The sequence below is a fragment of the Paramormyrops kingsleyae genome, chromosome 18 (assembly GCF_048594095.1).
Source record: "Paramormyrops kingsleyae isolate MSU_618 chromosome 18, PKINGS_0.4, whole genome shotgun sequence".
In the NCBI taxonomy this organism is placed as follows: Eukaryota; Metazoa; Chordata; class Actinopteri; order Osteoglossiformes; family Mormyridae; genus Paramormyrops; species Paramormyrops kingsleyae.
Genome location: NC_132814.1, coordinates 25,332,641 through 25,352,752, shown reverse-complemented (window position 1 = coordinate 25,352,752; position 20,112 = coordinate 25,332,641). Strand labels below are relative to the sequence as shown.

The 20,112-nt window shown below is 39.8% G+C and overlaps 1 protein-coding gene across 2 annotated transcripts; it reads left to right on the top strand.

Moving 5' to 3' along the window:
• The first annotated feature begins 6 nt into the window (after window positions 1-6).
• ampd1 (adenosine monophosphate deaminase 1 (isoform M)) lies at window positions 7-18,316 on the top strand. Of its 2 annotated transcripts, XM_023831335.2 has the most exons (16): window positions 13-166; window positions 1,995-2,015; window positions 6,630-6,795; window positions 7,867-7,990; window positions 8,176-8,341; window positions 9,603-9,822; window positions 12,516-12,645; window positions 13,093-13,287; window positions 15,520-15,651; window positions 15,747-15,910; window positions 16,440-16,566; window positions 16,684-16,847; window positions 17,103-17,223; window positions 17,385-17,558; window positions 17,643-17,753; window positions 17,931-18,316. In XM_023831335.2, the coding sequence occupies exons 1-16, from the start codon at window positions 145-147 to the stop codon at window positions 18,084-18,086; spliced, it is 2,193 nt and encodes a 730-aa protein (XP_023687103.1). In that variant the 5' UTR covers window positions 13-144; the 3' UTR covers window positions 18,087-18,316. The 2 variants fall into 2 exon arrangements, with proteins under 2 accessions (XP_023687104.1, XP_023687103.1); XM_023831336.2 differs by lacking the exon at window positions 1,995-2,015 and having other exon boundaries at window positions 7-166.
• Window positions 18,317-20,112: the final 1,796 nt, after the last annotated feature.

The window sequence follows — 20,112 nt, the reverse complement described above, 5'->3', positions numbered from 1 at the left end:
AGGCTCTGATTACGCGTGTGTGTGTGTGTGTGTAAAGTCGGTTTAAACAGCAGTGAGCTGCACCAGCACACACTTCCATGTTGTCCGTCGTACCAGTTCAGCCTGTCACGGAGAAAGCGTCCCATCTGCACTCCTCGGTAGAACATGCCCCGAGTCAAAATGTCAGGTGAGTGTCTGAGACAGAAGAATGACAGGCGATTCTGCTGTTGTGGGGTCCCAGTGCCATTTGAACATTGTCCAGTTTTAAGAATGACTTGGAGTAAGCCGCAGTTCAAGTTCTTATGCTGTCTGATAGATTAGTGCATTTCATTTGCATAAAACGTGAGTTTCATGGAAGAACCTTTGCTGGCCCCCTTCTGTGTAGTAATGGGTGTTTCCTATGCAAATAGAAATGCAAGCAGATATGAACTATTAAAGTTTCCACATAATATTTCAGTGTTTATGATTTTTCAAATAACATAAAAAACACACACAAAAGTAGTGGTGGAGGTATGATACCTGATCTTATATTCAATATCAATGGAACAAAGAAGAATACAAACCATGATCCTACAGAAGGTGATCTTCTGAACACTTTTGTGGATCAACTGGATTTGTTTGTCAGCTGTTTGCTTTACTCCAATGCCACAAAGGATTTCTGTGAAGATATATATATATATATAGACACACGCAGATTTTCTATTAGGATTGGGCAGCCATTGCCTTTGAGCCGTGAGTGTTAGATGACTCATGTTTACATCTGCTGTTCTTTCAGTGCTACGTCAAAGCTAACATTACTAAGACTGATACCTGTGGAACGCTGTGCTTATAGAACAGAGAGAAAGGGGAAGTTGCTATTTTGGTTAGATTCTGAAGGAATTGTGTTCTCAAGGTATAGGAAAACGATCTTATTTTGGATGTGAAATTTTTTTAGGACTATGAAATGTGTCTTTTATGGTGTAATTTAGATGGATAGTGTTAAGTGGTGGAGCCTGAAGCCCACAAACATCAGCAAATTCTCTGAGATCAAGTGTCTGGGATCCAGGCCTTCTGGGATATATGTCTCCACTTGAAATTGAGCTGCGGTTTGCATAGTGAAGATAAAGTTGTGGGAAAAGAAAATGCCCTTTCCCCAAAACCAGTCTGGTTCATACCAGCAGAAAGCTGATAACCTACTGCTTTGCTTTAATATTGATCATTGGCAAAAAAAAAGAATGTTCAATGAGAAAGTTCCTATTCTGGTGTCTGCCTGCATGATATATGGCATTACTCCAGATATTACATGCCAATGTTCGTAAGAGGCTACAGTTGTAATATTACTGCCATCACAGCTAACCATTTTGCAGTGATTGGCTACTACATGTGATATTGGGGTTAGTGCCCATTGTGTTTTACGCAATATGGGTGGAAGGTTCTCTCACGTTCTTCTCTTACTGAACTATTGCCATTCTAATTGGCTGTGAACAAACTCCTGATGAAGGTGTAATTCTGTAACTATATAGTCAAGACGGTTAATGTTTAATCTCTTTATTGATATCTGGATTATCTAATTTCTTCACTGTTAATAGATAAGTATCCATTCTCCCGGCATCATGGAGTTTCCCAATCATGGGCTTGTATATCCTCTTCAGCTTTTCTGTTTCCCTGTTCTCTTAACCTTTCTCTGGTATTTTGTATTTTAATTTTGCTTCCATCTATCCACTTACCCTAGGATGATGGGCATTTCCTTTTTTAAAATCTAGTATAGAAAGCAATACAATAACACTGAACAATACTAATACTGTAGCAAGAAATACAAAATAATGACTTAAAAATCAGCAGTAGACTACTAGTTAATGTGCTAATGTGTGGAGATGGCAATATATATCAACCGCCTGACAGAATTTGGACTGGGACCAGTTCAGATGTTGGATCATGAAGTGATCGGTACAGGAGTCTCTGAGGAAGATCAAGGGCATAAATCATATTCTCCCTTCCTTTGCTCTTTTTCTGATTGTGTTCTTCTTGGACTTTAGAGAAAACAGAAGCACCAACGAGTAAGTAGAGATGGGACACCTGGAATGTGACTCGAAGACTTTACCTACTTATTCATGTTTACAACCAGTGCAGTTGTGCAGAAAAATCAAACAAAGACAAATAGATAAATGAATAAAAGGCAAAGTCTCTCTTTGGTATGGGTGCTGTGGAGTTTGTCTTGCAAAACAAAATGTGGTCGTCTAGTTTGGACATTCTGTTTGAGACTGATGTGTCTTTGTGACCAATATTGTAGCTGTCTGCTGAATTCTGAATGGTCAGTGGAAAGTGTGAGTCAATATATAAAGTTCTGCCCTGTGGATCAATAGATTACATTTGTTCTGCTGCTAAAGAGCTACTTTGCTGTCTTTTTACTAACCAAAACAAAACTCAAATTTGCTTGCTGGATTGTCGCAAAATGCTTGTGCTTGTTAAATCATCAACAATTATTTGTGAGGGGAGGTTTGCCACATTTCATGAATATGCAATGTAACACATTTGAATCAGAAATGCTTCTAATGTGTCATGCAGCCATACCTCACTTGGTTCAAGAAATATCACATTACGTTTCTTTATAGCTGCTTTTGCAACGAGAGCAGTTTTCTGGTCTGCTTTTGAGATATGCAATGCTCACAGAAAGTCTTGAGATGCTTGCTTTAATCGAATAAAAATATAGCAATTTTTTTGTCTTATAACAAAAATATTCGTTTACAAAAATACAGCCGCTGAAAAAATTGAGACCATACGACAATTTTTTTTGTTTCGTTAATTTCTTAATTTATGGGTGTGCGTTTGTGAATGGTATTTTTTTTTTGCAAACTGCAGCCTGGTTCTCTGTTTCTCATTAATGAAGGGCTGCTTCCTTGTTTTATGAGACTTCAGTCCGGCTTCTAGGAGCCTGATACGAACTGCCAGCAGTGCACATCACACCTGCACTTAATGTTTCCCATTCCTTTTGAAGGTCACTTGATGCCATCCTACGATTCATGAAAAACTGTCGGATAGGTTACTGGTCATCTCCAGTGTTAGAAAGTCGCTTCTGCTCTTTACCTGGCTGGTTTCTGGTCGTTCCCAGTGCCTCCTGCTGCACCTTGCACATGTGTACTGCTGTCTTAGAAATTTTGAACCTGCAAGCATCCTGCTGCTCAGTGTAGCCTCTGCCAGCAGAACCAGGATTAAGCCAGGATTTAAAAATGCAGATGTGTTTAAAAATATAGAGTGGTCTCATTTTTTTTTCTGCGGCTGTATATATCGTGTTTGAAATAACCAGTAGCTTCATGTAAACAGTTTCAAGTAGTAATAAACTGAAACCCATATGATAGTTCTAAAAGAGCTATTCTGAGTTAAAAAGTTCATTGACAAGCAGTCTTTCTGGGTCCTTTTTACAGTGACTTGCAAAAGTATTCTTCCCCAGTGAAAGTCATGATGATTGTCTAAAAATATAAATAAAATATATGTTTTATATATAAAATATACACAATTTTCCCAAACAACATTTATGTTGAGATGTGTTTTGCGCCAGTGTTTTTTTTCAAACACCAAAATAAGTCAGTTGTCTACTAACATTAAGAAGAACAAAATAAAAATGTGATAAATGCTGTTTGCATAAGTATACAAACCCCTGTGCTTTGGAAGCTTCAGGTTTACACAAATGACAAATTCATCACAAACGACACAAAGGTGACAGTCATTTGACCATAATTAAACATTATTGGGTACTACTTAGTTCTGATGTCTCTCTCTGGATACAAAAAGTACCTTTGGAAGGGCCATTGTCTTTGTTGGTCAATCACTGCACAAATGAATACAAAGGAGCATTCTGCTGATGTGAGAAACAGTCATTGAAATGCATGAGGAAAGAAATGGCTGCAAAAGATTCTGAAGAATTTAAATGTCCCATTAAGCACTGTTGAAGGTGAATTACTCACCACAGGGAGTCTTGTCAGACTTGATGGGACAATGGATGGACACAAAAACCACACAATATTGCAGGAGAACTTGTTCCAGTCTGCTATGAACCTACGGCTTGGGAGAAGATTCACCTTTCAACATGACGATGACCCTAAGCATAAGGTGACACTGAAATGGCTCAAAAACAGAAAGGTGAATGTTCTGGAACGACCGAGTCAAAGCCCCGATCTTAACCCCATTGAGAATCTGTGGCACTATTTAAACTGGTGTCCAGAGGTGCCGTCCCACCAATTTAGATGATTTCTATAAATTCTGTCAAGAAGAATGACGAAGAATCACTCTTGCTCGACATGCAAAACTGGTATATACTTGCCCCCAAAAGAATTAAGGCTGTTATTGCAGAAAAAGGGTTCCCCAACAAAATATTAATATGTAGGGATTGAATACTTATGCAAACATGAACTAATTAATAAAGATAGTATAGAAATACATAATCTGAAAATCAAGTGGTGTGCATTGTCCCCCTTAGTCTATTGCATGAACAACACTTACTGGACATGTCTGTCTCATTAGGTTTTATAGTTATTAGTCCATTTATTAATCACTTTGAGTGGTTAACTATAAATGAATATAATATATAGATGCCACTGTCCTAAATGTCAACACCTTCGTCATCTTCTCTGGCCACATACCCACGCTGTGTGTGTGTGGGGGGGGGGGGGTTATGCATATATTACGCTGTGGGGTCCAAATCTCCCCACAATGTGATAAAAACCTGTTATTTTGATGTTGTGGGGACCATTTTTTCAGTTCCCACAAGGGGACACTCAGTTGTATAAAAATCTGTGATTGCAATAAAAAAACAAAAGTCTTATACTTTCTTTGGTTACTTATGGTTAAGGTTGTCATAGTCATAGTTGTCTATGGTTTTGCCCATAGAAATGAATGGACAGTCCCCACAAACATGTGTGTGATGAATTAAGGAACATTAATGGGCTTTGAAGGTTGACAAGTTAATTTAATACTGAATTATAAAACAGATTATGAATATGAATAAAAAGACCATGAATAATTACAAAAACCACAAAGAAGATTAAACCAATTATTGTCGTTTTATTAACGACGATCACACTGTATGCTTGCATTTACACTGTTTTGAATTCTTTGTATTCTACCATAATAATTCTCTGTCCTGCTGCATTGAAATGCAAAGCCCTGCTGTGATCCCTGCTTATGCGATTGGCTGATCGTTGCACATGGTATGCATTATTGTGCATGCGCTTGCGAAGTAATCTTGGTTTCAGTAAGAAAACCTGGCTTGATAGCCTGATTGCTGATAGACAGTTTCATGATATTGTTTATCTCAGATTGCATTTGTATGGTTTTGTTAAGCTGAAACTCTTCTAAACCTCACTTTGTTCAACTAGTTTCGTAAAACAGGCCCCCGGGGCTGTAGGCTGTTGTTTGTTAGCCAGAGACCTCTAGGCTGTTCATCGCAGTGGAAATGGTGCTCAGCCACCTTGCAATGAATTTCCTATGCACTCACAGAGGGTAAAATAGTCATTAGCTTGCAAGGAAGGGTGGATTTGTGTGCATTATAGATGGCCAATTTTATTAATATGCACTCCTGACAAGAAATGGGTTAAACCCAAAATTGCATAACATTTCATTCATTCATTCATTCATTCATTCATTCATTCATTGTGCTTAACGGTCTCAACAGCAAACAGCTAGAAGATATTTTGGTAAATTTTGAACACATAGACATGCTAGTTTGAATTTTATATCACAGATTTTACTCTTTTCATGATTTGTGTACAACAAGCCTGTGTAAGTGAATGTCCCCGTTTCCAGCTTTTTCCGCAGCAGTTCACTGCAGCAGCGATCAGTGACAAACGAAATGGTGGCACAGGTCTAGGGAGAGTAATTTTTAGTTATTGCTAATTATCTGACCAATGATCAGTTGTTAAGACAATTAGGAGCTTAATATTTAGCAATTTTGGGTTTGGCCCTTTCTTGCTCAGGGGGTGTTCAAGTTACTATGAAATACATCACTGATGAAGTGAAGGGCAGTCAAAGAAAATGTTTAAAGCTACTTATCTGAGCAGTAAGTGTATATTTGCTCAGAAAATAACACACTTTGACATTTATAATATATGTAAAATGGCCAATAAGAAATTAATTTCTTCTGTTCTGCAAAAAGTTACTGATACCTAGTTGGATGGCCAGATGAACACCGCTTCAGTTCCCAAACCTCTCCTCAGGGACACCTCAGCCATTCCATGTATTAGTTAATTAATTTGATGTCGTATTGATTAACCAAACATCGTTGGGTATCAGTCAACATGGGTATATGGATACTGTTAATATTGGGGGGACTTTAGGAGAAGTGTTTCAATTTTAAGGCTCACATACTTTCATGGACATAAAATCATAGTTATACACCAACATAAACAATTCAAAATTTAATTTCCTTTGGCTGTCTGTGCTTTTGAAGGAACTGTACATATAATATAATAAATGATTGGTTTATTTAAGCAGGTAAAGTTTCTCTGCAGCCCTCTTTCCCCGCCATGTATGCTGATTTTCCTTGGAGTACAGAACTGTATTATTCTTAGTAATTGTAATATTGTGTCATATGTTGCATTAATTGCATACAGACCTGTAGATATACTCTGATTTTGGGTGAAGATATATAATACAATACAGTTATGAATGTGTGCCAGAATCCGATACCAGCATGCGTGCCTTTGCGGAGCGGGTGTTTGCATCCGAGACCAAAGATGAGGACGTCCGAGAAGAGGTCTCTCTCTTCGACGTGTCTGAAGACTGTCCCATCATCCACCAGGAAATGGCCCAGCACCTGCAGGATGAGACAAAGGAGGAGAGGCGGTGAGGCACTGTTGTGGACTCATGTGGAGACGGTCACTAATATTTCAATGTGATCTTTTGTTTAGTGAAGACATATTCCTTTATTTTGAAAACGCTCATCTCCAAAGAGATTTACATGTAATAGCAAATAAGTTCACAATACAAGACAAGAAAGGGATCTTATTCAGTAAACATTGTCCAACACTACAACATGAGATACTAAAATATAATACAGAGCAATAAACAACATTAAACATGGTCCACCTTTATACTACATACTGCCCAAAAAGTGACCCAAGAAGTCAAATCTGTCGACCAACAATCTAGTTAAGGAAAGAGACAAACAGATAAGCACAGAACAAAGGAAATTCCTCTGTTTCCCCACTTAGATGAAAATGCAGATGCGTTTATCTACAACTCCAAGGTCAGGCATGACATGAAATGGCCCATCAACATGAAGAGACCCCAGTTCTTTCATAAAGTCAACCATTTAAGTGATTTTGTTGAAAAGAAATTAAGAAATGGAAATCTGATTGATGAAATGAATCCATTAGGCTCTTTTGGTCACAGATACCAAGAAAACAAGGTGGGCCATGGAAGAGAATTCCCACATTTGTATCTGGTGTGACCACCCTTTGCCAGTGGCAACACAACACATCAGGTTCATCAAGTTGTTGATAGTGGTCTGCGGGATTCTGTTCCACTGTTCGCACACTCACATGGTCTCCGATTGTGAAGCCAGTTATAGAAAAGGCAAGAATTCTAAAGCTATTTTAGAGGAGGCTTTTAGTACCAAACATTCCAATGGCACGGTCCCGCAAAACCTGGGCTATCTCAGGTCTTGGGAATACAATGACGTGATATTTAAATGCTGAGCTGACATTCTCTCCTCCTTGGTAGTGGAGCATTTCAGATTAAATACCTCACTCAAACGTATTACAGTACCAAAGTCTCTCCTCAAACCAGTAAGTTCGACCATCTTTTGAGAAAAAAAAAATCAAGATACTCTTTGCTTGTTTAGGTCGATGAATGAAGTCCAGAGCACCGTACCACACCAAACAATCTCTCATTTTTCTCCTTGTCCCCCTCCAGTAAGAAACAGCAGGCCTTTGTGAGCAGTGTGCCAGTCACTCCGTTAGCTGAAGCAGGCATGCCTACCTACCTAGAGGTGCCTGAGTTCCAGAGAGTGGCAGTCATTGGAGACTATGCTGCTGGGGTATGACAGGCCGGTGTTTTGTAGAACTGCATGGATTTTCTGTCTTTCTTTCTTTTTCTTTCTTTCTTTCTTTATCTGTCAATCTATCTTGTACTGGCCATATTTAACAGGGATTATCGAAACATTCTGTATTGTCTGCTGCTCCTACCCGCCTCAGCACATCCTGCATCCTTCTGTTCCCCCAGGTGACCATGGACGATTTCGCAATGTCCTGCAGGGGCCTGTATCGTGCCCTTTGCATCAGGGAGAAGTACATGCGCCAGGCCTACCAGCGTTTCCCCATAACTGCTTCTGAATTCTTGCGTAAGATTGAGGGAGAAATCTGGAAGACTGAGGACCTGGTGGTGCCAGGTGTGTTAAAGACAACATTTGGCATGACATTCTTGCTCTCATATATCCTTTGGGCTGGTGCCAATAAATGTAAACCAATAATAGCAGGAAAAAAAACAAGCAAACAAACACCACTATAGACTAGACTCCACATGCATATGTAACACACACATACACACACACACACACACACACACACAAAATATATACAGACCCTCCTCTACTTACGAACTATCAAATGACGAACGAAGAGGACTGCAAGTCCGAATTGTGTTCCTTAGGCTCCCGTTTCCTGTCTGCAACATCAGTTTTTTTTTCTGCACGCCAGTTCCGTCTAGAACGACTTCTGGTCGCTACTCCTGCCGCGCAGCAGCGTAGCGTGCGTACTCCCAGCAGCGTAGCGTGCGTACTCCCAGCATCCTAGTTCTTTGACCTTGCGTATACCCTTAAAATTACGTTGAATAACGACTTACGAACATTTCAAGTTACGAACGGCCATTCGGAACGTAACTCATCCATGAGTAGAGGAGCGTCTGTCTATCTATATGTGTGCATATCTACAGTATATGTATGTGCAGATTTATAATCTGGTGGGAAAAGTGACAAAAGTTACAATTGGCACTATAGTAACAGTTAGAGGCCTATGTTCACAAACAAACCTTTGTAATCTGCTGTTAACTGTGGAAAAAAAAACTTTCGGAGGACACAGAAACCCTTCTATATTTAGAAAATATTTATAAATACATATTAACATATTAAAAAACTTCCATATTCATACCTTTAACATAATTATTGAATCTCAACCCGGTTCTCGAGGACCCCCCCACACAGTGCACATTTTTGCTGTCTCCCAGCTCCCAACACAACCATAGCAGGCATTCAGTGTTCTTGATTGGTTAGAAGGGAGCAAAAATGTGGACTGTCTGGGGTGCTTGAAGACTGGGTTGCGAAACACTGATCTAGAGATAAAAATGACTGCTTGGTAAGTGGCAAATATGTGAACTTACAGTTTGCTGAGACACAGTCATTTGAGTTGTAATACATTCACAAACCTGGAGGAATAGTCAGGCAAAGCATGGCTGAGTGTATTCATAGCAGCAAAGGTAAAGCTAAGGAGACTTTGACTTATTCCTATCCTTAATCCTATCCTTAATTCCTATCCTTAATTCCTATCCTTAATTCCTATCCTTAATACGAGGTATATTTGACTTCTAGTGACATAGTGCTTCATGTATGATATCTAACAGCAGTATGCATGTCTGTGTGTGTGCTTGTGCATCAGATTTCACGCCACCACCCAAGCCCGGGGAAGACCCCTTCTGCACAAAAACCCTGCCACAGAATCTGGGCTATGTGGCACGCATGCATGATGGTGTGGTCCACATCTACAAAACCACAGAGGATGCTGACAGCCACCAGCCCATTGACCTACCCACACCAGACTATGCCACCTTCATTGACGACATGAACTTCCTCATCGCATTGATAGCGCAAGGCCCCACGTAAGTTGGCCTCTTCTCACTCTCGGAGTACGAGTACAGATTTAAGGAGACACTGACTGTTGTCCTGCACCAGGTTCAGAAATGCTTAAGTTTTGTCAGGGTGTACGTTACAAATCACTTTCTAGGAATGTTTACCAAACTTGGGATTGAGGTATGGAAACGTTCAAAGTGTCCAGTGTACCCAGAACAACAACCCACCACTACGACTACTACTGCAGCTAAGACTAATACAACTCTGTTTCCAAAAAATGTGAATTAAAACAGAATGCAATGATTTACAAATCATATAAACCCACATTTTTTCGAATACAGAACAAAGGCAACATATCAAATGTTGAAACAGAAATTTTATTATGACAAATATATGCACAATTTGAATGCCAGAAACACGTTTCAATGAAGCTATGACGGGCATGTTTACCACTGTGTTGCATCACCCCTTCCTTTAACAACACTCTGTAAAGGTTTGGGAACTGAGGAGACCAGCTGCTGGAGGTTTGAAAGTCAAATGTTGTACCATTCTTTCCTGATATAGGATTTCAACTGCTCAACAGTTCAGGGTCTCCTTTGATATTTGCTGTTGTAATACGTGTAGAATGCGGTTTGGCATTGTCTTGCTGAAATACATAAGGCCTTCTCTGAAAAAGAAGACCTGTTGCTCCAAAACCTGTATATGTCGTTCACCATTCATGGTGCCTTCCGAGATCTGCAAACTACCCAAGCCATGGGCACTAATGCATCCCCATACCGTCACGGATGCTGGTTTTTGAACTGCTGAAGCTGAATGGTCTCTCTCCACTTTAACCTGGAGGACACAACGTCCATGATTTCCAAAAAGAGTTACACATTTTGATTGCTAACATCAAATTGAGGATATATTTGTCATAAAACAACAAAACTTTTTGATATGTTGTCTTTGTTTTATTTTCATTTAAATATGAGTTTATATGATTTGCAAATCATTGCATTCTGTTTTTACTTACATTTTGCACAGTGTCCTAACCTTTCTGGAAACAGGGTTGTAATATGACAGCCAGTGAAGGGCTTGGTAAAGCAGTAGATAATGCTGCCACTTAATATGTCAAAGGTCATGGAGGATGGATGGTATAGTCCAGGTACATATACACTCACCTAAAGGATTATTAGGAACACCTGTTCAATTTCTCAATAATGCAATTATCTAATCAACCAATCACATGGCAGATGCTTCAATGCATTTAGGGGTGTGGTCCTGGTCAAGACAATCTCCTGAACTCCAAACTGAATGTCAGAATTGGAAAGAAAGGTGATTTAAGCAATTTTGAGCATGGCATGGTTGTTGGTGCCAGACGGGCCGGTCTGAGTATTTCACAATCTGCTCAGTTACTGGGATTTTCACGCACAACCATTTCTAGGGTTTACAAAGAATGGTGTGCAAAGGGAAAAACATCCAGTATGCGGCAGTCCTGTGGGCGAAAATGCCTTGTTGATGCTAGAGGTCAGAGGAGAATGGTCCGACTGATTCAAGCTGATAGAAGAGCAACTTTGACTGAAATAACCACTCGTTACAACCGAGGTATGCAGCAAAGCATTTGTGAAGCCACAACACGCACAACCTTGAGGTGGATGGGCTACAACAGCAGAAGACCCCACCGGGTACCACTCATCTCCACTACAAATAGGAAAAAGAGGCTACAATTTGCACGAGCTCACCAAAATTGGACAGTTGAAGACTGGAAAAATGTTGCCTGGTCTGATGAGTCTCAATTTCTGTTGAGACATTCAAATGGTAGAGTCAGAATTTGGCGTAAACAGAATGAGAACATGGATCCATCATGCCTTGTTACCACTGTGCAGGCTGTTGGTGGTGATGTAATGTTTTCTTGGCACACTTTAGGCCCCTTAGTGCCAATTGGGCATCGTTTAAATGCCACGGCCTACCTGAGCATTGTTTCTGACCATGTCCATCCCTTTATGACCACCTTGTACCCATCCTCTGATGGCTACTTCCAGCAGGATAATGCACCATGTCACAAAGCTCGAATCATTTCAAATTGGTTTCTTGAACATGACAATGAGTTCACTGTACTACAATGGCCCCAACAGTCACCAGATCTCAACCCAATAGAGCATCTTTGGGATGTGGTGGAACGGGAGCTTCGTGCCCTGGATGTGCATCCCACAAATCTCCATCAACTGCAAGATGCTATCCTATCAATATGGGCCAACATTTCTAAAGAATGCTTTCAGCACCTTGTTGAATCAATGCCACGTAGAATTAAGGCAGTTCTGAAGGCGAAAGGGGGTCAAACACCATATTTGTATGGTGTTCCTAATAATCCTTTAGGTGAGTGTATATAGCACTGTAATAAAATTGTATCTTATTATAAAACAATAATTTTCAACATCAATTGTATTAAAAGGATGTTAAGTAATAAGATTATCATGCTGACACTGATAGAACCTTTGTAATGTAAATCATAGAAATAACATTCTCGCCAACCCCGAGAGAACCTTCACATAATGTTGGCTAAAGTTCTGGGAATGTTCCCTGTCAGCTTGGGTCCTCCTCCCAGTACCCACATGAAAAGCACATGATTGGGACCACTGCAGGATGGTGACTTGTGGGATGACTGTCAGATTATGTGGTCTGTTAATGAGTTTGCTTAATGCGTCCGCCAACCCCATCTCTCACACTTCGCACTGGACTACAGGAAGACCTATTCTCATCGGCGCTTGAAGTTCCTCATGTCCAAATTCAATGTACATGAGATGCTCAATGAGATGGAGGAGATGAGGGAGCTGAAGAACAACCCACACAGGGACTTCTACAACTGCAGGAAGGTGTGGGATTCATCTTCCGTCAGTCCTATTCTGTAATTGCTTTCCTGTTATTGCAGTTTGTTGCAGCTCACTTTTGATGCTTTTCTCAGGCATATAAATCTACTTTCATGTAAAAAGTTACTATCCTCTACCCATGTAACTATTTTAGAACACAACAGTGGTAATGGATTCCATGTATTACACATGCTGATGAAAAATCTCTCACCTCTCTAGGGTGCTTACAATACTGTTGTTGGTAGTAGATTGTTTCAGAGAACTCTCACATACTCAGGAAGGGCTCCTTTGGACTGTGTACATTTGCTGCCACCTACTCCCAGATTTATTTACAGCAAGTGCTTCTGTGGGGGGAAATCTAAAAAGTAACTTCCTGAAGGGTATGACAGTAGAGACTGTCAGGGTGGTTTCCCTAGCGATTATGCTAAAGACAATGATGTTCATTCGATAAAGGTGGACACCCACATCCATGCCGCCGCCTGCATGAACCAGAAGCATCTCCTGCGCTTCATCAAGAGGTCATACCGCGTGGACGCTGACCGTGTAGTGTACAGCATCAAGGGCAAAGAGATGACCATGAAGGACCTGTTTGCATCCCTCAAGCTACACCCCTATGACCTCACTGTGGACTCGCTGGATGTGCACGCTGTAAGTTTCACATCGGCCATCAGGGCAAATTTCCATTACATTTATTTACTTTATTTCCATTACATTTATTTAGAAATCTTTATGCAAAGCGATTAATATATTGTATTAATGCTAACACATCATCAAAAAGCATTACAGGCAATCTCCGGGTTCACGACATCAGAACGGACTTCCACAGAGCCTGCTGTATTAAATCTTCTGCTTAAATTGAATGTTTCGTGATAACGAACGCATGCACTACTTTGTGACGCTCGTGAAAACGCTCCACGGCTTCAGCGGTTAGTCCGCTCACAGCACAATACAATACTCTACAATACGCTATGGAGTTACTTTTGTTATTGCTATATAATTAGCGTTATTTTTATGTTCTCTATTATCCTTGTTCAGACGTATTGCCGCAAAAATGAAGCAGCAGCACTGTGTGTCAGTAAAGTAAGAAAACATCAGCTGAAGGAAGTGTCTAGGTTTTGTGAACACAGTAAAATATAACGTATAAAGTATTTTATGGATCTTTTTCAGAATTTGCAAGCACATTTTAAAGGTGATAAGAACACAAATAACCAAAATGTTACATTTAATTAAACTGAAAATTTGTGAACTTGAAGTAAATTGAGAGCACAAATAAGTAAATTGAATGCACATTTAGGTATTACATGATCTTGATTAATTGGGGGAAACGTTAAATTTAATACATTATGCCCATGGAAAAAAACAATCGTCCGTGGCCTGTCTGTCTATACCATTGGTGTATCTGTTACACCTCTTACCATTATGTCATGAAAAATGCTGGTCTAGTGGTGCATATGGGAAATAAATAGAATATAAACACTTACACAGAAAAAATATGAATATACATGAAACTAACACATGGACATAGAGACATGCACAAAGAAAAACAGGTAATCACCTACTAGATGGGGAAATATTGTGCAAATGATCATGTAAGTGGAATGAGCAATAAATTAGTAGGTGTAATTTTAGAGTTACATGTCACTAAGTATGAATATATTTATTGCCATTCACATTTAAGCGGGTCATCCATCCAGTACTTCCAGATATTGTACTTAGTGTTCACACTTCCAGGTGATCCATACAATAATTCTAGAAATTGTGCAGGTTGGTGAGTGTGCATGTAGTACGGATTAGATGGGCAGAGCAGGTGATGGGGCTGTCTGGGGAATTCAATGCTGTCATTCTGGCAGCCCCCCCCCTTTCTAGTTTAATCAAAGAATTGATCAGTGCTATTAAAATGAAAATTACATTCAGCGTCATTTTAGTCATGCATGGGTAATGTGAAAGTCAGTGTAGGTACGCTCCTGAACGCCACAATTCTGAATGAGTCATTTTCCACTGTCACACTGTCACTGACTGATCATTTTAATTTAGCAGAGTGATTTTATTCATGTGAAAGACATGAGTTTCCACATTGCAAGGATCTACATTATAGCATGCGAAGTTCACTGACAAGAGAATGCACTCACATGCAAAAAGTGTATTGGATTAAAAAATGGTCTCAAGACACACAATACAATAGCGAACAAGAAAGTCACACAGCGTTGTATAACACAGAAAAATCGTAACACAAAAGCAACAAAATTGCAACTTACTCATGTACTGTGGCAGCCAAAAATACAATACCATATCACTGCAATTTATTGAATATTTTCTTCAATATTCTGCACATTTTACATGTGGTGGTACACACACACACACAGACACACACACACACACACACTAGTGGCAAAAATTGTGGAAACATTTCCAATTTTTAGAGATTGCAGAACTTTATCGAACTGTTACAGTTATGTAATTGTCCGATGTATGATACTTGTAGCATTCTTTGATTGTTGATCAACATTACTGCCAGTATTTGTGCAGTAATCTTTAAAGTGTAATGCAAAAAATGCTAGGTATTTCCACAATGTTGGTCACTAGTGTATGCATAGTTTGGGGTGTAAAATTATTTCAGTGGGAATCTACATATTCCATTTTGATCCACAAGACTTAAGCAATGGATGGTTATTACAAATAACTGACTACATGGTGTGGAGGCTATACACACTGATTTGCAAATAGTTAATTGTTATTTGAGAAATGCGGCAAAGCAATTGAGAAAAAAACCTTAGAAAGAAACTACTTTATATAAATCTGTTACAATTTATGTTCCGGATAGTTACTCTTGATTTGTCAAGGATTGTGTGTTAAAAAGCTCTTGCTTGCTCTCTCTCTAAGGGCAGACAAACCTTCCAGCGCTTCGATAAATTCAATGCCAAGTACAACCCAGTGGGGGCCAGTGAGCTGCGGGACCTTTACCTGAAGTCAGAGAACCACATCAATGGAGAGTATTTTGCCACCATCATAAAGGTATCTGTGTAATTGGAACATATCCAGATAAGTTTAGCTAAACGCTGCAGTGCTGGAAATTGCCAACTTTCAGCTCTAACCTTTGTGTCAAATAGGAAGTAGCAAGTGACCTTGAAGATGCCAAATATCAGTATGCGGAGCCCCGCCTCTCCATCTATGGCTGCAACGCAAATGAGTGGAACAAGCTTTCCTATTGGTTCAATAAGCATCGTGTCTACTCCCCCAACTTGAAGTGGATGATCCAAGTCCCTAGAATTTAGTAGGTTTCTCTGTGGGTGTGTATGAATCTGTTTTTGTCTCTGCATCTGTGAGTCGTTAACGAACCGGTAAGGTTCATGTCAATAACAATATGTTATCTGTATTTTTTTGGGGGGGGGCTTCTGTTAAGACTTCCATCCGAAATATTCTAGGGCACCGGTGGCCAATCTTATCCACAAAGGGCCGGTGTGTATGCAGGTTTTTGGGATAACCTGTAGGTCAGCTGTTCAAACCCAGGTGTGAGGACTCTTCAGCCAATCAGTACTCTACTTAGTAATCTAATTAGGGAGTTGCAGCGAAAACCCGCATAAGATTGGACACCCCTGTTCTAGGGGAAGTGACTTTTAAATTTGTGTGTACTTTGAATTTAGACAAATATCCCTAGAAAGGTGAAACATGGTCACCCTCCATTCTAACCTCTTAATTACATTCCACTTCTGATCTCAATATACATTATGCTATTATCACTATAATTTGGCCCAATGACTGTTATTTCCCCCCCCCCCCCCCCCCTCCATGGAAACCCCCAGTGACATCTTCAGGGCAAGAAACTTTGTGCCCCACTTCGGGAAGATGCTGGAGAATATCTTCCTCCCCGTGTTCCAAGCCACCATCGACCCACAGAGCCATCCTGAGCTCAGCATCTTCCTCAAACATGTGAGTGAACGCAGAAAATGAAAATAGGAGACTCACAGAGGATGAACAAAACAAAAGAGTACAAAAAATTCCACTAGTGGTCAGGTTAAAAGCAGGGCTCCTCTTGTCTTTCCCCAGGTGACAGGGTTCGACAGTGTGGACGATGAGTCCAAGCATAGTGGCCACATGTTCTCCACCAATAGCCCGAAACCGGAGAAGTGGGATATTCCCAAGAACCCATCATACACTTATTACATCTACTACATGTATGCCAACATCATGATGCTCAACCAGCTACGCAAGTGAGTATCATAACAGCAGCTATTAACAGTATTACCACACAGAACAAGATTTTTTTGGCACCAAAATGCTTAACCCTGTTAGAACAGAAAATGAGTAGCTTAATATAAACATTTTTATTTTATTATAATTCTTGAAAATTGTAACATGTGAATACTATGAGTATAAAGTTGTGTTTATTTAATGCAGTGGGGACTGTATTTTCACAGTCTCAGCCTTAACTTGTTGTCCAAAGCTGGCCTCTGTTTGTCTACTAGGCAAAGAGGAATGAACACCTTCCTGTTCAGGCCTCATTGTGGAGAAGCAGGGGCAGTAACACATTTGCTAGCTGCCTTTATGACAGCTGACAACATCTCCCATGGACTGAACCTCAAGAAGGTCTGAAAACTCTAACACACCTGATACACTTTGTCTGAACACTCCTCAACAAATTGTAGCATAGAGAAAACACACTTCAGTGTATGCCTGATCTTATCAAGGAGTTAATGGACTTCAGGAGTCGTAAGCTTAAGCTGCCCACCCATCCACTTTCTCTCCAGAGCCCTGTGCTACAGTACCTGTACTTCTTGAGCCAAATCCCCATCGCCATGTCTCCACTCAGCAACAATAGCTTGTTCCTGGAATATGCCAAGAACCCCCTCCTGGAATTTCACAAGAAGGGGCTAATAGTGTCCTTATCGACTGATGACCCTATGCAGTTCCACTACACTAAGGTGAGGACTGATGCATTTACTTATACAGTATGTGTGTCTGTCTCTATGATTTATACTGTTTGCCTTTTTCTTTCACATATTTAGGAACCCCTGATGGAAGAGTATGCCATCGCAGCTCAGGTGTTCAAACTGAGTACCTGCGACATGTGTGAGATCTCCAAGAACAGTGTTCTGCAGAGTGGGCTATCTCACGAGGTACTAAGGCCCGGACAAGCAACACTGCCACGTGCTTGAAATATTGTAGCACAAAGACAGAATCCAGATTCAGAAAGAGAGCAATGATAGAGATGTGGGATGTGATTGAAACCTCAAACTTTCCACGTTCTGAAACTCTTCCCTTTTTCACCTCTGTCCCCACCCACTGATCTCCAGGAGAAGCTCCATTTCCTGGGAGATTGCTACCAGAAAGATGGCCCAGAGGGCAATGACATCCGGAAGACAAATGTGGCACAGATCCGCATGGCCTACCGCTATGAGACCCTGGGCTATGAGCTGAACCTCATCAAGGATGGTGTCAAGAGCCAATAAGCAGACAGTGCCTTGGAGAATCAAGCAGTTTTGTCAAAGTGGTGGTGTGTTCAGCTTCAGCTGCCAAAGTCTGTTGAGATACTAGGGCTTTCATTAGGAATTAAACTTAAGTTTTAACCAAAAAGCATTTACCTAAAACAAAAATGCTATAACCTGGTCTTAGAGGTTGTTACTTACAGAAACCAAAGTGCAATTAATGGAAATTAAATTAATTATTTTAAAAGGGAAAACTTTTTGTTTTTTGCTGTCTAAGTCTTTGAAGTCTACAGTAGTACAATAAGACCAAATCACAGAAGCACTACTACTGAGCATTTTATTTACAGGAATACACTCATATACTGGAATATTTTCCAAAAACTGTACATAAAATCCTTTGAAGTACTCACTGTGCGCTTGAAGGAAGTACTCACTGTGGCTACATATAACATACTTTTCAATATGTTCAAAAATTCATCTGCAACAATCTGATGCATAAAAACAAAATTCCTGACATCTATAGTTGTGGCAGAATCTTGAGATAAGGTGACTAAGGTAGCACAACATTTTATCATCAAGAAAGAGAATTTACTATATAGTAAATGTGGATGATGTTCAAAAAAGAACTCATTTAGATAATGCTAGATTATTTATTTATTTGGTTATTTTATCAATGATTTAGGTAATAGGTCAGAAAAGCAGTTTATGTTCCATTCTTAAAATTTAGATAGCTAGGAACCACTTAGCCTGACCAAAATATCTGACTAGCCAGCAATTTCATAGGGTGTATTCTACAGCCCTAGTTTGGTGAATTAACTTGTGGGCTTATCCACCTGAAGGAACGTCATATCTGCATAGAGCCAGCCACTAATCCACACTCCCTGAGCCCTTTGTTAGGGACAGTATACATACTAATATTGTGTGAGGGATCACCTTGCGCTCAAAACAGCCTCAATTCTTCGTGGCATAGATTCCACAAGATGCTGGAAACATTTCTTTGAGATTCTGGTCCATGCCAACATGACAAAATCACGCAGTTTCTGCAGATTTGTCAGCTGCACATTAGTGCTGTCAAAATTAGCCAAAAAATTATGTTAGATTATTACTTCTAAATAAAAACACATTGAATGGTTTGAATATCTTTTTTTATGCATTATTTACATAAACGGGGCAACCAATACAACAAGAGACAAATATACCTATATACAAGCAGTTATATTTCAACATAAGCATGTCCTTTATAAGATCTACATACCTATACATCAGAAAATGAATAAAATAACTAGATTACAGTATATAGAATGAGTTAGCTGTGCTGTGATAAAGGAGCAACAATCACTTTTTTTTCTTGATATAAAATGGGAAATAATCAAACCATTGGGGACATGCAGTGTTTGAAGCTTCTGTCTGTAGCATATTCATTACTCAATATTTACTCATTTAGTAGAATACACTTTTGAACTGTTTTTGTTTAAAGGTAGGGTATGCAATCAGCAACAGGGGATGTTCATGCTCATTCACAGGACTGGGAGAGAGTAGACTCCATCCAATCAGCTTCTCCAGTCTACCCTCCTGTGAACAATTCTAAGACATGTGACAAAGAAATTTCACCCTGAGGGCTAATTTACAATGAAGACCTATTAATAATGGAAGAGTAGGCTAATTACATTATTGATGCTAGAACCATAAAAAAAAGTTCCACAACTTTGCCATCTACTGACCGAAATCTGAAATATTTCCAAATGGGGCTTTGTAGATTGCAGATCTCTCTGTGGGTGAGCTGGGACGTAAACTCTCTGTTATCATTACTACACAGTTGTCGTGGAATTATTCACTCATTTCAATCAATGTAAGTGATGTTGTGTGACTCCTGTCCATCATGTAATGCAGTCATTGCAGCATCACAGGCCCATGCAAGAACATGCGAGGCAGACAATCATGGTAGTGCTTTATTAATTTTTTTATCATTGAATATTATTTTCCACAATCAAATGTCTGCTTTCTTTTTGCAATTCAATCATATAATGAATTTTAGAATACTTGTTGACAG

Bases quoted from the DNA above. Each gene is read 5' to 3' on its own strand.
- ampd1 (XM_023831335.2), top strand. From the start codon at position 145: ATGCCCCGAGTCAAAATGTCAG. The intron at 13,288-15,519 runs GTAAGTTTCACA...TCTCTCTCTAAG, and splicing joins ACTCGCTGGATGTGCACGCT to GGCAGACAAACCTTCCAGCG. The intron at 16,848-17,102 runs GTGAGTATCATA...TTTGTCTACTAG, and splicing joins ATGCTCAACCAGCTACGCAA to GCAAAGAGGAATGAACACCT.